General features: G+C 38.9%; 1 protein-coding gene across 1 annotated transcript; it reads right to left on the bottom strand.

Moving 5' to 3' along the window:
- Nucleotides 1-676: 676 nt before the first annotated feature.
- Nucleotides 677-18,524, bottom strand: OstDelta (oligosaccharide transferase delta subunit). The gene is made up of 15 exons (XM_080271143.1): nt 18,493-18,524; nt 16,741-16,928; nt 16,406-16,528; nt 15,617-15,765; nt 15,064-15,203; nt 14,004-14,175; nt 13,505-13,574; nt 12,558-12,685; nt 12,000-12,203; nt 11,438-11,642; nt 10,497-10,673; nt 10,063-10,176; nt 9,179-9,254; nt 8,822-8,957; nt 677-2,767 (listed from the first exon to the last, which is right to left on the bottom strand). The coding sequence occupies exons 1-15, from the start codon at nt 18,500-18,502 to the stop codon at nt 2,758-2,760; spliced, it is 1,902 nt and encodes a 633-aa protein (XP_080127269.1). The 5' UTR covers nt 18,503-18,524; the 3' UTR covers nt 677-2,757.
- Between the last annotated feature and the right edge of the window lie 99 nt (nt 18,525-18,623).

The following is an 18,623-nucleotide window of genomic DNA, read 5'->3' on the forward strand; positions in this document are numbered from 1 at the left end:
AGATATACAGCATATTCTTCAAATCTCTTTAACACAGTGATCTGAAAAATTACTAAGTACAGTACTGGTGAAGTTCAGACATCATTATCATGACCTTTTTTTCCATAAGTGGGAACAGTGGAAGCCCAGTAACAATATTCCTACATCCTGCCATACTAGTGGATTAAGAATGAAATGTGTGGTCAAAGAGTAGTCTCAAAATTTGTATTCACACTGACAACTTTGGTCATAGTGTTCGGCCTTGTAGATACACTAAAAAAGGTATGCCAGTGCCTGATGGGGGTTAAATGCTGCATTGTTCTATAAATTTACAAGTATTATCTTGGGGGGGGGGGGTTAGGCTTGTGAGACAGACAGGATTCTCAAGGTTTGATTAATATAGGAATGTTTGAGTGGTCCAATTTACTGCATATGCTGTTGACAGTTCTGCCACTTTTGTAATTCTATGTCCTTGTTTCTGGATCCAGCCTCACCCATCATTAGCTGGGAAAAAAAGGTCATGATGACAATTATTAATGATGATGCTGACAGTGTACCACCTTCATACTTTCCACCTGTTTCTGGATCATACATCACCCTTCTGTAGGTGAGAAGAAGGGACACGGTAATGAATATGTGAGTATGCTAACCATTTGCCTAAAGCAAGTCCTGCTGTGAATTTAAATCAAGAATAGTATAAATTATATATCTTTATTTCACATTCTCGCACCCCCACAACAAACTATCACACATCTGACAGCAGTAACAAGCATCAAGTTATATAGACAATCAGTGTTAACACCAAAACACCTGTGGAATGTAGCCTTCTCCATTCACAAAGGCTATATATATATGAAAAGAAAAAAAAAAAAAAAGAGGTTCATTCACAAATCCGGTAAATATTCTTGGGTAACTTAAAACACTATACCCAGAATAACTCACTAAGAAGCAAGCATTATAAACTACATGACTGTCATTTAATAAACGTACTCCCCATAACGATGAGGGCCAGCGTCATAAGTAGTTTTGGAAACATCATAGTAACTCTTCATTAGCAATATATTCTGCACATTACACCTCTGCATCCTCTCACGTTACTCATGGAAACTGGTGCTGGAAAGAGATGCCTTCCCTTTGTGGTACCAATATAACCAGGGGGATTCACTGCCTGGTTATACAAACATTCCTCATCTGTCTCCTTATCCCCCAAAAGAGGATGATGGACTGCTAGAGAAAGGCAACTTCAGCCTACAGTCCACTGGGTTCACATTAGAGTAAGAACCTGGGGCTACTACAGCTACTAATCAGAAAAATTGATTTTACAATATTTCAATAAAGGTACATGAGAAGTAAAGGTGTAATATGCAAAACAAATCACTGGGGACACAGTATCTTCTCATATGTTACTCGTGAAAATTCCAGTATGTCTATTTCAAAAAATATAAATAACATACATGAAAAAGTGAAAGTGTAATATGCAAAACAAATCACATTATAAGAGGTGCTATGTAGCCTCTTATGCTACCTAGAATATAGCCCTTAGTGAACGTCCTGTCCATGAAGACAAAATGTTATCCACCTAAGATATGTGAAACGGAGTATCTTTCCACTTTAACAGTTCATTCCATTCACAATTGCATTTTCTATTCACTATAAGAAATACCTTACGCTGTAGCAAGTTTCTAAATGAAAACATTTGAAATGCAAAATTACCACACAGAAAATAAGTAATTCCACATACTTTAAGTTTATTTCTCAAGTGAAAAAAAATTACCTTGAGACATAACCTAAATCAAATACTGTAAGTCAGATTTTCTGAGCACTTTAACCTCTTCAATCCAAGATGTCTTTTTGCTATTATTATTGATATCTCCAAACAAGTCTGTTCAACTTTGGAGACATGTTTCAACCTTGAGGGGTTAGAAAAAGCCTTCATTAACCCATTAAGGACTGTTGTTCTCTCCTAAACTGAACAGAATAATCTGAAAACAGTAAAAATACAAAAAAATATGCCATTACACTGAAGAGGTTAGACATATTATTAAACCCAAGAGTATGAAGACAAAGGCAAATCCCAACATTTTACACCATTACTGAAGTCATGACAAAATAAAGTAAGACCATTCTACCTCACTGCTAATTGTGTTATGTACAAATGAATGCACTCTAACCATTTCCTATCTTAGAAGTGTTTTAAAATGAACACAAATTAGGGGTTTGCCCATACCTTCCCATACTAAGTTTTTAATAATACAACCAGACATTCTCTTGGGTTGTATTCTCATCAGCTATAGAATCACCCTAGCACCTTTCTCTTAGTGACTTATTTGCCACACTACACAATAATTTTTCTCGTATACTATTCGTATCACTTCAACATTAATATGGTCTGCATGTAAGATACAAAATACTAACACTCAGTTTATATTAACCTGACCCAGATTTTTTTTCCTTTTCCAGCATACAGTATTTCACATAGCTCAGTGGCAGAAGAAAATATTATGGCTCTACATTCCATAGTCCTTGTTTGTGGCTAGTTATCATTTTCTAGTGTCAATCTATTGTTGCAGCTCAGCATTCACCATGGATAGATGGAAATTCTAGACCAAATTAGAGTAAAAGTATGATAATCAGTCATGTCTAGAAATTAGCCAGTAAGATAGAAGTGTTAGGGAGGTTCCTTAGCCAACAAGAATACAGGCCTTTGACTAAACCACTGGGTGTTGTAAGTTGTGCTGCAGCTTGAGACATAATGAAGGCAGTAATCTTGCTAATCCTTCACCTCACACTGAAAAAAGAAGTGGAATTTATATTAGTTAACAGTACCAAACTTACTTATTTCTACAGCATTTTATACAGCAGTACAGTATTAGTATTTACATGATGCCAGGGTGATGCCTTCATGTCACCAATCTGTGTTAGTTAGCAATACCAAACTTACTAATTTCTACAGTGATTTAATATCTACATGGTGCACGAGTGACACTTACACACCATGTCACTGATATAACTAGGTGGCTCCCTGCCTGATTATACAAACATGCCACGACAACCTCCCTATTCTTAAAAAGAAAGATGCTGGACCATAGGAGAACAGTGATTTCAGCTTGTAATCCACCAAGTTCACATTCAGATGAGCCTAGGGCCACAACAAAAACAGTATCTACACATACACTTTAGTCTTCAGTGTTAACTACTGCACTTTTTCAAGCTCCGTTACTAGACACACTACTTGACAGGTCTCCCACTTTCATACTTTTTTGCTGTCTGGATCCAACATTACCCCACACTGGCAAAAAGCGTCATGACGATGGTGATGATGATACATCAATTGCACATCTGTTTATCCACAAAGAACTATGCCAAACTCACCTACAACCAATGCTGACCCCTTTGGAAAGAGATTTTTAATAAACTAAACACTTCATGTAGTCTTCAGTATAAGTTGGATGTGTTCTAATAATCACTGCTTTATCCACACAAGTGGTATGTACTTTTGTTGGTGTTGCTGGTAAACCCTGGCCAGTCTGGCTGAGCAAACCCATTGACCTGATACAGAACAGTATAAGCAAATGCTTCTGAGGGGTCGTCATATGGGTACAGTACAGTACTGTACGGTACATACATCGTGTAAGGATTTGGCACCCACTTGCAGCACACAGCGTCTCACCAAAGTCAGGCCAGGGTCTTCACCAGTGGGATGCATGGAAATATGAGGAGGTTTGGCTCCCAGGTGGACCTGCTTAGCTCCACCAAAGGTACACAGTGCCACCAAGTGTGGGCTCCTGATCAGTGCCAGTGTATACTGTGACTTGGGAAACCAGCAAACTGGCTGAAGAAGTACAAGCACCCTGAGCTAATACATTCATAGTCACTCATTCCTCCATTCATTATTCAATGAGCCACTTCTCTCCTACATCCACATTTGCTGATGTCTGACCTTACATGTCCCATCATCCCAGTGGTAACAGACTTTACTCCCTCTCATTTTTATCACAGTCATGAAATCTTTCTTCTTTGAAAACAACAACAACAACAATAATAATAATATAAAAAATAATACAGTAATATATTAATCATTCAATCCTTTATGAGACATATGTAAGATAAACATATAGCCTACACTTCCATACGCCTTCAAAGGTAACTATTTTTTCTGCAATGATCAGGCAGCTAAAAACTAGCTCTAACTGCTATGTATATTATCAGATACTGTACAACATATACATGGTTTTCACTTGCAACACAACTGAATAACCACAAGGCAAAATGGCATGCACTCACATCATGGCCATTCCACAATCCCTACAAAGCTAAGTCTCAGTCATGCACTATTGTTCAAGAAACGAGGCAAGCAATACAAACAGTGAAAATATTATCACCTATCCTATCAGTCACTAAAAATCTGACAAATAACCTGTTTCACTAAAAACTATGGCAAATGAAAGAAGTAATTAAAAATCAAGACAAATAATTCACAACAAAGGAAGACAATCAAGTCAAACAAAACTGATCTAAAAATAATTAACAAGTTCATGTAAGATTATTTCCTGAATTATCACAAACCTCCAAACAATGACCAAGCTTTTAACAATTACCTCTTGAATTACTATAAACTACACTTTAATTGTTCTTTTTTTCAATTAGGCAGTTTTTTACATTATGTAAGTGTTAATCTACTCTGTGTGAGTGTTCTGTGCTGCCATGTTGTGGACTACTGCAGTGGACAACACATCTGTACTAAAAGTTGTTAGCAGCAATTACTTCATCACTCATTTGGCAAAAGACATGTAAAATGCTTCAAGGGAGATAGTCAGTGCCTGTGAGAGTGAGTGCTACACAGGATATGGTAAGAAAAAAAAAAATTTAACACATGAAACAAAAAAAAAAGGCAAAATATAATATATGGAAATAAATATGTAAGAATAAGATGGCTGTAAAATGGCAGGTTAAAATAAAACCCTCCATTTGCTGGCTTGAAGGTTTTAGTGCCAGAGTAGCCAAACATTTCCATAAAGCCTGAGTTCCATATTGAAATACTTAGCTACTCAGGCATTAAATCCTGGGACAGTAAATGCTAGCTGTTTACACTACACACTAGCATATGAAAAAATAAATACACTGGTATTGGTAGGCTTTATCTGCTGAATGCATTAATAAACAAGGTACACAACATATGCTGCTAATGCTTGTGGCCATATTCTTAACCCTTTCACCATGAGGGCATCTTATTTGTTTTATTCGAGCTAGGTGCTGGTGAGGGATGCCTTCATGTGGTGGCACTGAAATACCCAGCCAGCCCCAATGACTAGTTATACAAATATCCCTCATTTCCCTTACTAACCCCTGAAAGGAGGATGTTAGACTGCAAGAGGAAGACAATTTCAACCTAGGGCTACAAATACTACGACTACTAGCGTACTATTCGTCCTAATCTCCAGACAATTTTATCAAGCTCAGGGAAGATTTTTTGACCCGAACAAGTTAGCTGCAGTGTCTTGTTTGTCATTCTCACTATATCTTAATTTTTTACTCTGACCAGAAGACCTTCAAATTAAAAGGGCTCCAAACAGCTTATTTACCCTCTCATGGTTGTCTTTTTTAGTGCTTTATGTTAGCTTACATCTAAAAATTTTATTTGGCTGAGTGATCGTACAGCCACCATTAAACCGCTCATAAACTAGTAATTTTATTCCAGCAAACAAGAGGCAATTTTATTCAGGTGAAATTTAGAGGCTGATGGGCTATATCCAGTTGCAGTAATTTAACTCAATATATCACTGACCATATTAGTTATATGGTTACCACCCAAAGCAATGAATGGTTTCATGAGTTATGCAAAACTATTTTGGCTTCTCAATCAGTGTAGTCACCTGAAGGGCAGCACTAAATCGACTGAGTGGATGGTGTAGTACGTGAATAATCAGTCTTGTTTTCCAAAGGGATGACCATTACATTAAACAAAACTTAGCAAGCTGCATGTAAAAAAAGGACAAGAGCACTGAAACTTGCCCAAGAGCAATATTACTGTACTAAATATGTTGCAACGCTAACCCGGTTATTCAATGCAAATGAATACTGGTCCTCATTTCACTGACCATAAAAATGAATGAGGAGACAGAAATCATTAAATACTACTACAAGTATCTACAACTGGACATCAGTGTATATACAACACAAAAATAGCATGTACCTCACTGACTATGGCCATTGCTACTACTGTGGCCCCAGGCTCATCTGAACATAAACCTGATGGACCCAGAGGATAGACCTGTGCTCCTCCTGTCCATCATCCTCCTTTCAAGGGACAGGGAGGGTGTTGATGGATGTCTGTATGACCTCTGCCAAGTTAAAATGGTGACACTACATGAAGGCATCCCTCACCAGCACCAGCTCCCTCACCGATGGGATCAAGAGTACGGCCACAACAACTAAAACAACAAAAACGGCATGCAAGCGTGGATGATTTGAGAGCAAACAAGTACCTTCCACCAATTCCCCCCAAAAGAGTCTCCGGCGAGGCTTAGTTCTGCTTTTGCTGGTTAAATCTGTAAGACTTACTGTAGTACGGCCCATACACCATCTTCACCTCCTGCCTGTTGCCATATATAGAGAGGATGAGGGAGAGAGGGAGGCTACCTGTTACTCTCATTCCACAATAATAATAATAATAACAGTCCTCATTTAAAGTTGCTTCATTATTAACCACGTCCGTATGATGTCATTTTACTCACCTCAATTATGCTACCAAGAGATAATTTAATGCCATTTAGCAACACCCTGTGGTTGTCAATGTGTTAATAAGGGCTACAGCTAACTCCTCAGTTTGAAGTCTACCTTAAGCTGAGTAAAACAATATAGAAATGGAGCAGGTATCGTAAACAACATGTATCATAGTGAAAAGGTAAAACTGTCAAAAAATTAACACCTGTCCTTCACTCTTAATGTTGCTTATGACTCACTACGAAGCCATTTTGAAGTCAGAAATGAATACTTTATTTTTAACCCCAACCAGCAGCATTTGTCACTTAAAGTAGTATTTTGCCTAAACATGTTAAGAGACTTTAAGTGAGGACTGACTGTACTGCAATAATAACACCATATATAATAAATGAAACTCACACAAAATGAGAACATCTATTAATAATAAATAAAGTAAGAGCAACCTGTTACTCTCATTCCACAAGAGAATAAAAATATTAACTGAAATGTACGCAACATGAAAAACACAATAATAATATAGATGAAGGAGCAATGCCCATAAGCTGAAGGATAGAGAGAGAAAAATTACGATCACCTGAAACACATCACTTAAGAAATCCATGGATACTCATATACAGTACTGCTACATTGCATTTGTTCTAACATGACGAAGATCCATAATCCCTTTCAGCTCAGTTTATGGCCAAAAGTAGTCAGACTCGAGGATCAGTTGGACATGCAACCAGAGACTATTTCCCAACTCATAACTAAGGCTCATCAAATTTCAAGCAACCAAAACTCATTTAACTTGTATATGGTCCAATTCTATCAAGTGAAAACAAACTAACTACAATAACATACATTTCTATATTCTAAGTCCTTACTGAAAGTCACCTTGAAAATATTCATGTCAACTCCTAACCCTCTGACTGTGGTGAGATTCTATGAGCTAACTAAAATTGTTTGTTGAAAGCTGAAATCAAACATCTATATATGGCCAGATGCCTCAATCCCATTAGGGGTGGCCACGAACAAACCGCCTCCATGTTGCCCTGTCCCCTGCCATCATGCTGCCCTCCCCCTCACACACCCCTCTCTCATATACCTCTCCACCCCATCCCTTCATCTCATCCTTGGTCTCTCCCTCCCTCTCCCCCCCTCCACCTCACATACATTAAAACATGCAGCTCTTTATTCTAATCCAAAATATTCATTGTGGTAGTTTTTTATAATTCTGGTGACCAGGGTTTCTGCTTAAAACCATCTGTCGTTAGTTGAAATAAAAAGCAAAATGGGTACAGTACAAGTATCAGGACATACAATCCTATTTTTAAGCCAAGAATCTTTCTTAAAGTCTCAAAACACATTCAATACACCTGGTACTGCAAGTTATGGGAATGCATTATTGTCCTGACACTCCTGATATACACTGCCAAGTATACTACAGATACTGTATGATATACCGTACAAGCCTGAAACTGCTGAATCAGCTGTAAAGACAGCAAACAGAACATCAACCCTTTCCATATAGCGACATTTCTATTTTATATTCTTGCTGACATATGAAATTTGAAAGGATTAAATGAAGGCTGTGTCTTACTCTAGTTTACAAAAATAATAATAAAAATGATGATGATGATGATGATGATGATCAATAAAAATTGGATAAACTGAATGAAAATGTGTCGAGATGACAAGACTAAAATGGAAATACAGCACTGGGCTGAATGTCACTTAAATGATGGAATTAACAGGCCATTCTTTCTTATTTAGTGTGGACTTTACAGCCACAAATAAACGAGCTGGGCATTTACGCAAACACACACACACACACACACACACACACACACACACACACACACAAATACACACACACACACACACACACAAACTACAATAACACAAGTAAACTAGTTCTGAGCATACTCCTTTCTCTTGGCTGAGATGAATGATGACACTGAATTACCAAAGAATAACATCACCACATGTAAAGATATAAAATAAACACTTAAATACACACAAAAATCCATAATAAAACAGGCTGACTCTGTATATACGTTCTCTTGCTATGATGAATGAAGGGGATAAAATAAGAAAATTCTGCAATAACATAACAAAAACAAACAGGCTCTATACATACTCCTTTCTCTTTGCTGCGATATTTGACAGCATTGAATTTCCACAGAAGAATGTCACCACACCAATCATGAAGAGGTAGCGCAGTGTGGTGAACATGTCTAGCTGGAGCCAGAAGAGGCAGAACAGACCTAGGATACCTGGTACAGGAAAAGGGGAAAGGGATTAATGAAGAACACATGCTGTAAAATACAAATCAATAAGGACAAGGTGATGGAGATTAGGTAAATCAATGGGAAGATACTGAAGCAGAATGTAAATCAATCATGTCAATAAGTTATTAAATACTGTATTTATGTCTGCAATAAGTGAATCAATACTGATGTCTGCAACTATACTGGAAAAGCCAAACCTGCCTCACCTCCTAGGCCAACATGGAACATGACGGCACTGATGGTAATGGGGAAGTTGGAGATATTGACTCCCAGTCTGGCCCACTGGAACACAAGAATTAAGAGAGGTTACTCATTGTCAAGTTTTGCATCTCAATTCTCCCTTACTCTATAAATCATCGCCATCATGGCCTCTTTCCTACCAAAGGATAACATGAGGTAGGATCTAGAAACAAAGAGAATGTATTAAACTGGGAGAACTGTAAACACCATACTCACTGAAATGGACCAAACAATCATTTACACATCATTCACGCCCTCAGAAAACTGGCTCCACCTCACAAGCCTGTTCATCCTAACGTATAGAATATATACTGTATATACCATATTTTTATTTACAGATGCACTTCACATTTACCTCCAAGATAAACTCAATCCATCATCTATCAAGTGAAAAAGGGGTAGCTATCATACCCATGTCATGTACTACGGTCAGCCCGTGTCAAGATAAATGTCTTGTCAACTTCCAAACCATACTTTCTTATTCACTTGCTCTTCATATCTATCTACCTTCTTGACCTGGCACACATCTTCCCACCTTCAACACTCACTTGCATATCTTGCATATACCCGTTGCACCATCCTACTTGCATCCATTCTCTCCATGGCCATATCATCTAAGCACATACTTCTCATCTTTATTCCCCACAGACTTCCTTAGGTCACATCTTTCAAGAAATCACACTGTTTGTCATCCTACCCTCTCTACACCTCTACAGTCATTACTCAGCAACCCTATTTTCACTGCTTTGCTCTTTATTTGTCATTCTCATGCCAAACCACAGTCCCACACCCACACATTAATGTGGGTGCTAAAACACACTCATGCTAAAAAATAAAAACATCAACTCACAAGAAAGAGAAGGATGAACAGTGGGAGAATGCAGAGGACAGTAAAGGTGGTTGACACGACGTTGGACGGACGAGGATCAGGGTTACGGAACAGGTGCTGGATCTCGGGACGAACCTGCACACACAAAGCAACAAAGTCAGCCTATGTCATGGAATGTCTACCAATAATTATAAACCTCTTGACCATGAGAGTATCTTATGTTACTCATGCTACTTCCAGATGATTAAATGCATTCTGTGGGAGACCTCTTTTACTTTCTGGGTAAGTGACAGTTACTGTATATCTGCCCTCTCCACTTTCAAAGCTCTCTTAAATTGGCTAAACTCTGGCGGTACAAAGAATACTGCATACCATATAAAAGGTGCCACTGTACTAGCCTAAACAAAGTCTGCATTCTCTCTCTCTTTTGATGAACACACTTGAACATTACTGGCCTTATAAGTGTACTGGTGTGGTGCTGATGGAGGTGATGTGGGGGTCTCAGGGAAGGTAAGGGCAAGATCAGCCAGGTGCCACAGTGTTGGGTTGCTGATACATGCATCACCCACCACTAATTCCACTGAGTAAACTCCACTCACTCCACCAAACTCCTTCATGCTGCTACTCACGTCCTGCAAGGTAAAGATAAATATAAGCAAGGAAAATACCATTCAGAGATACGGTAGTTTGGTTTAAATGATCAAATTCTGGCCTCTCCATGACATTCCTGGTATATAATGTACGAATATTGGTAACTACTGTATTCAGTGTTCTTTAAAAAATTGAAGCTCCATCAAATAAGATGTCTTAAATACCTTGTACTATATAAGACCTTAATCAAAAACATTTTTCTCTCTCTCTTTTTCAGGAAAATGAAAAAGCATATTTCTTTAGTAATTAAATCATCTTCACCATCATAACTATCATGAATCATCCCAACAACAACTTCTACCTAAGACACAGAATATGGCAGGACCCAGGATACAAAACAAAGCAGAAAAGCAGAAGAAATGGCCTGACAGTAAGTTCAAAGACAAGAGTGCTGATACGTGTCGATCACAGTGAAAAAGGCTAATCTTGCAATAGAAAACTAAATTAAATTAGGCTCAGAAAATCTTAAAACCTCCCAAAAATTAAGATAAACATGCTGAAGGGAAAATATTTTCAATAACCGTACCCCCCAATTTAATGACATTTTTCATTTTATTCTAAATCATTCCAGATTATTTTATTTATTGATACTTTAAGAGAGACCACTTGTACTGTATGGGTAAATGAAGCCTGTAACTAACCCCTATAGTTTTAATTCCTCTATCTCAACATAACAACCAGAAGCAGCACAATTAAAATAACGGCACACCAACTTAATGTAAGGGTAAAATTTCTTCATACTCACAATATCAAACTTATAAAGGTCATTGGAATCAGCCTCAGCAACGAAGATGATCTCACGCGCAGAGTCAACATGCGTGATCTTGACAAATGCCTGATGGACGCGAGTGGGGCGACCGGATGCCGAGTCCCGCACCAGGAAACGCAGCATTACACGTTGGTGCTGGTCTGCTGACAAAATTTCACCCAGCGTGTTTGGATATGTCACCCTGTCAAATAGCAAAATCATCATTACTATCATTAGGCTGTAGTTATAACCATCATCAGTACCATCATCTCAATTAGACCTACCATATATCAAAAACAATCATCATCAATTCTTCATCATCATTCTGATCTTTTTTCCCACCTAAGAATGAGGTGTGGTAGGATACAGAATCAAGGAAAGAAGTATGGACTATGACTAAAATCATGACCCAAGCACATTCACCTCTGAAATGGGTCCTATTCTTTCTCAAGTGATAGTGTGGTGGCTTTAAATATAACTAATCAAAATACAAACAAACTTTAAATATATCTAACTAAAATACAGACTCTGAATATAGCTGACTAAAATACCAACTGACTTTTGTAAGCTGGGAGCAGTAGACTGATCCGAGTCTGCAGTACCAATCTCAACATTTTGGATGCTGACAGCCGTGAGGACCTTAAAGGTGAGGGTGGCGGCAGTGTGTCCCACCAGCCGTGCATCTTTGGCATCAACGCTCACCACAAGGCGATAGAACCCTCGCGCTGGCCCACGTGACATTACATCAAGCTCATACACACCCCTGTTAATACACACCTATTTTGTGATCTTCAAACACTGGACACTGGCTTTGTATCTTCAAGACACAGGACATGGCAAAGCTAACTTACTGAAAATAGTTCACATTTATGCATGGATATGAGTGCAAACAAACATCTATAAACATATTAGTATAGATTTGGTGGCTCCATAACTGTTACCTTCACAAAATACTATTCAGTCTGATAATATTTTACATACTATACTGTACACAGTGCATTAATAAGTTCTACAACTTTTATTAATATGCAAAGTTTTATGCTACTAAAGGTTTTTAAAAAATTAAAGTGTCTCTTAAACAAATACTGTTAATAAAATAATTTACAAAGGCACTCACTCAGAGGTGGATAGTTGTGCAAGCTTCTCCTTGGATATAATAACCACCTCATCAGACTCCCGTGTGGCCGAGTCAGCGGTCACCTTAAGGGCTCCCAAACTGTTGCCCTTAAGATCCGTCACACGTACCTGGTAGCAAATCATTATACAGTACAGTACAGTAATTCATCACACATTAGCACATAAGTTCTCTGAAAAACTACTGTATTGTGTGAAACTCTATAATCATGTTATATGCCAATTACTTGGTGTGGGCTGTGTTTCAGTAATCCAGATTATCTAGTCAAATACAGTATTTAAGCCTTATCAACACAATTATGACATTCTGACTGGGAATATACATGTGCATTATGCTGACATCCATAAGCTAAGCCTTCACTGCACACCTTGGCTCCTTGACAATAAATGAAGGTGTGCCATGTGAAAAGCTTTCCTGTGTTAAGTCTTATACTGAAAACCATTTTAAGTGAAAGTGTGTTAATCATGTAATTGTTATATTAGTAATAAAAACCAATCACTCTGCAATGTATACCTGTCATTAACCTATACTCTCCTCAGTTTAACCTGACCTAAGCTTCCAGTCTCTCCACCCTGAATACTGAGCTGGAACAAGGGATTAACACAAGAACTGGGCACTAGTAATAAAATCTATGAAAATACTGTAGAACCACAGCATTTTATTTTGCCACTGAGCTATAGGGAGGGATATGAAATAACAGCAAATATATAATGACACTATTCCCACCCAAGGATGGAGAGAGGTGCGATCCATGAAAAAGGAAGGAAAACGTACAAAAACAGGACAAATATCAACGGCATGCTCACTGAAAATGTCCACATCATCAATCACACACCATTCAAGTAGCACCGATAACCAAGGCCAGAGAAGGCAGAAGCAACTACCATAATACAAAAGAGCCATCCACCTAACAAACGTTAATCACCAACCTGAACAGTAGGAGCGTCAGCACTGATGGCTACATTGCTTGCAAGAGTGATGGCCACAGGAACATGGAACCTGAGAACAAACACAAACTGCTGTCATCATCATTCTCCTGACCTCTATTCCCAACTAAGGATGCGGTAAAATAAGGTTCAGAAAACAAGGAAAGTGAAAGTAAAATCTAAGGAAACCTGTCATCCTCATCATCCTGACTCCTTTTCCCCACAAAGGCTGGGGTAAAGTAGGGGGGGGGAAAAAAAAAAAAAAAAAAAAAAAAAAGTCAGTAATATCCATCCATCCATCATCCAATCCTACGCTGCCCCATGAGGAGCGTAGGAGCCCTGGGCTAGGCAGTTGGTTCTGATATTTAAGATGAGAGTGAAAAAAAGTCAATAATATGTCCAGTAAAATGAATCACACACTCAATCACACACAACAGCAAAACTAATCTACTTATCAACAACATAATTAACTAGCTATCTCTAAAAGGTAAATCTGACTTACTTGTTATTGGTAAACATTGACACAGCTTCCAGAAGATAGTACACTCCTTTGGCCATCTGAACGGACTTCCTGGACATGAGGTAGTTGGCAAATTTCACTGCCTGGTCGGGTTTGATGGGAGGAGCCTTGTTGGAGCTTTCAGCTAGTTTGTAAGCCCCACTCAGTACCAGCGCTGTCAAGTAGAAGGGACAGTGGTGACATATACAAGGAATGTGGCATGTAGGGCTGCTGGGCCTCAAAGAACAAGCTATCATGTGGGAAAACCATTAACATCATACCCAGACAAATGGAACACACAAACATTCAGTGTTTAAGTCCCCCCCCCAAAAAAAAAAAAAAAAAAAAAAGCTAGGCAACAAAATTCCATTGCCTCACCAACTATGGAAAAAAAAAAAAAAAAAAAAAAAGTTTTATATGTTTTAAGTCCTTCAGCCTGAGAACATCATCTTTACTGTATTCTTGCTGCCCCCAGACAATCATACTTAGCTTTGGAGAGACTTTTCAAACTTGAAGTATTACATACAGCCTTGAATGACCCCTTCAATATTAAGGTACTCTCATATGCAGCATAAAATCACCTGATAGTATAAAAAAAAAAAAAAAAAAAAAAAAAAAAAAACATGTCCTCAAGGGGAAGAGGTATTAGTAGTAACAGTAGTAGCAGAGTAACCCCAGTCTGTCTGTTTGAGTAGAGCCATCAATTACTGGCATGCAACTCCCTCTGCAGGGTCATCCCATGCAGTGAACCAATGTTCCCTTATGATGAACCCATTCAATACATATGCTGTTGATTTACTTCTCCATCTATTGTGTTATCTCTTTCCTTGCTTTCTGAATCTGGCCTTGCCCTGTCTTTACGTGGGAAAAAGTGTTCAGGATGATGATTATAATGATGCTGAAGATGGGGTGAGGTAAGATCCGGAATCAGGTAAGAGAAGGCATGAAAGTGGTTTAACTATCACCATCCTCCCTAGTGAGATTTAGTGAGATGGACCAAACAAGCATTTGCAAATCACTGAAGCCCCCAGAATAGATAGTTTTAAAAATTCAACCGCCACACCTGTTATGGACAATCCTCCTTCAAACTGCAGCATGCGGCCATCCACTTCATCTGCCTGCACCACAGCATCCTCAATTCGCTCAAAGATGCTGCCCACGTCCCCCTTCAGCTGAGCTCCAACGTGGAATGCATACCCCAGGCTACAGACCAAGGAACACTATCAATATGCCAATCATGACAAAATGCTGAGAAAAGATGTGAAATATAGAAGTCCAATGGTACATCACAATGAAAAACTAAACTACCGGTACTATAATAATTACCAGTGCTTGTGAGAATCTCCCTTTATTTACATCCTATTACAGCTGCAGGACAATTAAATAACAAAATGGTACAAATACTATAAGAAATACATGGCTAAGACCAATTACAGGAGTTGCAGGGTTGTCCAAATACAGTACAGTTTACTGATAGCCACATAGTACCATGTATACTCGGTTGTTGAGTAAGAGGGCCCAAAGGCTGTAAAAACAAACTAGCAAAACAAGTCACTATGATTCTAATGTCAGACTTCCAAGAAGCCTCATTTACCCCTTGCTGATATTCTGATTACCTGAGCACACTGTCATCCTTCTTGAGTGCCAGCTGTGTGGCACGAAGGACCTTTGCTGTGTCCAGTGTCACACCCAGGTTGGTGGCGGCAGTGACAGCGTGGTACAGCTCCTGGGACGAGGCTCCTTCACGTATTGCCTCACTCACAGCCTAATGTAGTACATAACACAATCAAATTTAAGTTTTACCTCCGATGATGCTCCTTCACACCGTCTCACTCTGCCAAAAGCAATATATACTGTAACATCACATAAATTATGTTTTACCTTCCACGATGCTCCTTCATGTACCATTTCATCCCCAGCCTGAACCAACACATAACACCACCTAAATTAAGTTTTATCTCTACGACGAGACTCCTTCACATACACTGTCTCACTCAAACCCAAGTTCAGTTATATTTTATCTCAACTGAGTTTGCCATTAATTCATGGATATCCTTGAGAGTTTATGGACACACAATCATTATAATAACTACGGTACTTACTGTCAACTTAACAGCTGAAATAATGTCAGAAAAAAGAACAACACATATACTGGTCTATCATATCCACAGCATCTGAATCATACTCTGCTGACATTAACTTGGTCTAAAACTGTCAACTCCACCTTGAATGCTGAACTGTAAGAATAAAACTTAGAATATGATGCTACTCACAATGCAGTCCTTTGGAAAGGTTGTAAGGCAGAGTAGCATTCCCCCCCTCCCCCCCAGAACTAAAGCAAACAGGACACAAAAGGGAAAAAACCTTTACCAAATTATGGTTGATTAACTATAATAAAAACTGACCTGCACAGCAGCAGCAGAAGCCTCTATAGGGCAGCCCAGAGCTTTCCCTGCTGAGGATGCCAGGAAAAGTGTCTCTACAGTAGCCCCATCCCCAGCAGAACTCTTGATAAAGTTACAAACACCCTGAATACAAACAGCAAAATTAATGATTTCAGACAACAGACCTCCATTTTTATTCACTCACCAAAATCTTTATAATCTTTATTATGACATTATCACCATTAACACTGTGACCCTTATTCCCACCTTAAGAGGAAGTAAAATAAATATATTAATTAATTAACATCAACATACAATACAGTATATACACTAGGTAGACTGAAGCATTGGTATACCTGTACATTGGGTATCTGCTGTCCGAGGTGCTTATAACCAGCGGAGGCATAGAGGACCTGTGCCAAGTCTGAGAGTGACCATGCTGGCTCCAGCACCAGCTTGAGGCGCTCCTGGTCCCCTGGGGTAAGGTATGTGGAGGGGGAGAGGGCCGAGCTTACACCCAGCAAGGCCACCAACAACACTGCACCTGATAATAGTAATACCGGGTATTATTTTACACTACCATTTGTAAAACTTACAGCCTTTTACCAATAGATAATAGTCCGACATTAGCCACAGACAGCTGAGTACCATCTTAGTACACCATTTTGGCATTATATCATCTATGCTATTGTTACAGGCAGATTGTCTTCATACCTCAAAATATTTCTTTGCATCTAGCCTATGCTGCCTCTGAATTAGTCCAAAGGTAAGTGAGATTTAATTTAAAATCTGAGAGGGGGTCCCACATGTCCATAAATTATCCCTCAAAAGATCATTCTTGGTAAAGGGTAAAAATTTCCTTACTTTTTGTCACTCTGAAAAAACCAACACTACAACAATTCACCTAAAGCCTTATATTAGCAAAGACTGTAAAATGCATGATCAAACTCCTAATGTCATGAGAAAAACCATAGTAAATCACATTATTTTGGCATGCATCACATTATCCCTACAGCTATGCCTGATCTAACTCCAAATGTCATTGTAAAAAGCACAGTTCATCACTTAACACTGATGACCATAAGTTACAGACTCTCTCTCTAATTTCAGTGTTGCAGTGCAGGACCTACAGTAAATTTTATGACTGTGGCTTCCAGTACCAATGTTGGGAGCCACAGTGAACAGATCAGTTGCAAAGACAGGTGACAGACATGGAATATTTTGTAGCAACTGATAAGGTCATCCTTGAATAGGCAATTCCTGACGGAACAAAAGCTTAGTCTGTGCTGTCCATGGTAGCCGACATTACTGAGGTGTGATATTTGCATGGTTCACTTCCTCAGTTACAACTCAACTGGGTAGATGTCAGTAAACCAATGTTAGTCACCCAATGACAGTAAGGCTGCATGTCCTTCTCTATTACTAATTTTAAGCCTACAACCAACATGTATTGCCTGATACCTTATAACTTCTGATGTCATGCAAACTACAGGGTAAATGACATTTTCTGAGGCGTAAGTACACCCATGCTGGCTGACCAATGAGAGCAGTGGTGACTGACTCTCTCAGTCAAGTCTTGGCATTACCAGGCTGTACCATGCCTGGCTGGGCTCCTTCAACATGAGAAGCCTACACTCCTAATGTCAGGATAAAACCAGAGGAAAATTTTGACCAACATACAGTGAGTAAACCAGGTGAGTAAACCAGGTATTCCCGTGCTTGTCACCTAACCACAACAATGTTCCGTGTCCCTCTCAACTATTACTGCTATTTCCTTCAAGTCTTCTACCTGCAGTGATTATAGGACACCTAATAACGTCCAATGTCATACGAACACCAGGGTAAATCACATTATTTTGGGGAGCATACGAGCACCATGGAGGCGTTGGACCAATCAGAGCGAGGTTGCGTGTCCCTCTCAGCCAATCACAGGCACGGTTGCCGGCGTTGGCGTAAACAAAACCTTCTGCAGGTTTATTTTACACCTTCATAATTAAGCTCTCAGCCCTTTAAACATGTCTATGAGAAGCTGATACGAACTGACACTGTTCTCTTTATACAAAATAATTACAATGATCCTAAATCTACTTAAAACTAATCGTTTTTACCTCGTCTCATGTCTGTCCTCCGTGATGGAAGTGTCAACAGACGGACTTGCAAGGGATGATGAAGATAATACACACAATATAATGAGCTATAATTTTGAGAATTGTTTATCATTTTATTCCGGAAAAATTTC

Source organism: Coenobita brevimanus, chromosome 44, assembly GCF_032717465.1.
Source record: "Coenobita brevimanus isolate Jiangsu-jjx chromosome 44, ASM3271746v2, whole genome shotgun sequence".
NCBI classification, from domain to species: Eukaryota; Metazoa; Arthropoda; class Malacostraca; order Decapoda; family Coenobitidae; genus Coenobita; species Coenobita brevimanus.

Coding starts and splice junctions, on each gene's coding strand:
- OstDelta (XM_080271143.1), bottom strand. Junction 11,643..11,999: donor ACTGCTCCCAGCTTACAAAA/GTCAGTTGGTAT, acceptor GCTATTTGACAG/GGTGACATATCCAAACACGC. Junction 10,674..11,437: donor ACCTTTATAAGTTTGATATT/GTGAGTATGAAG, acceptor TTTACCTTGCAG/GACGTGAGTAGCAGCATGAA.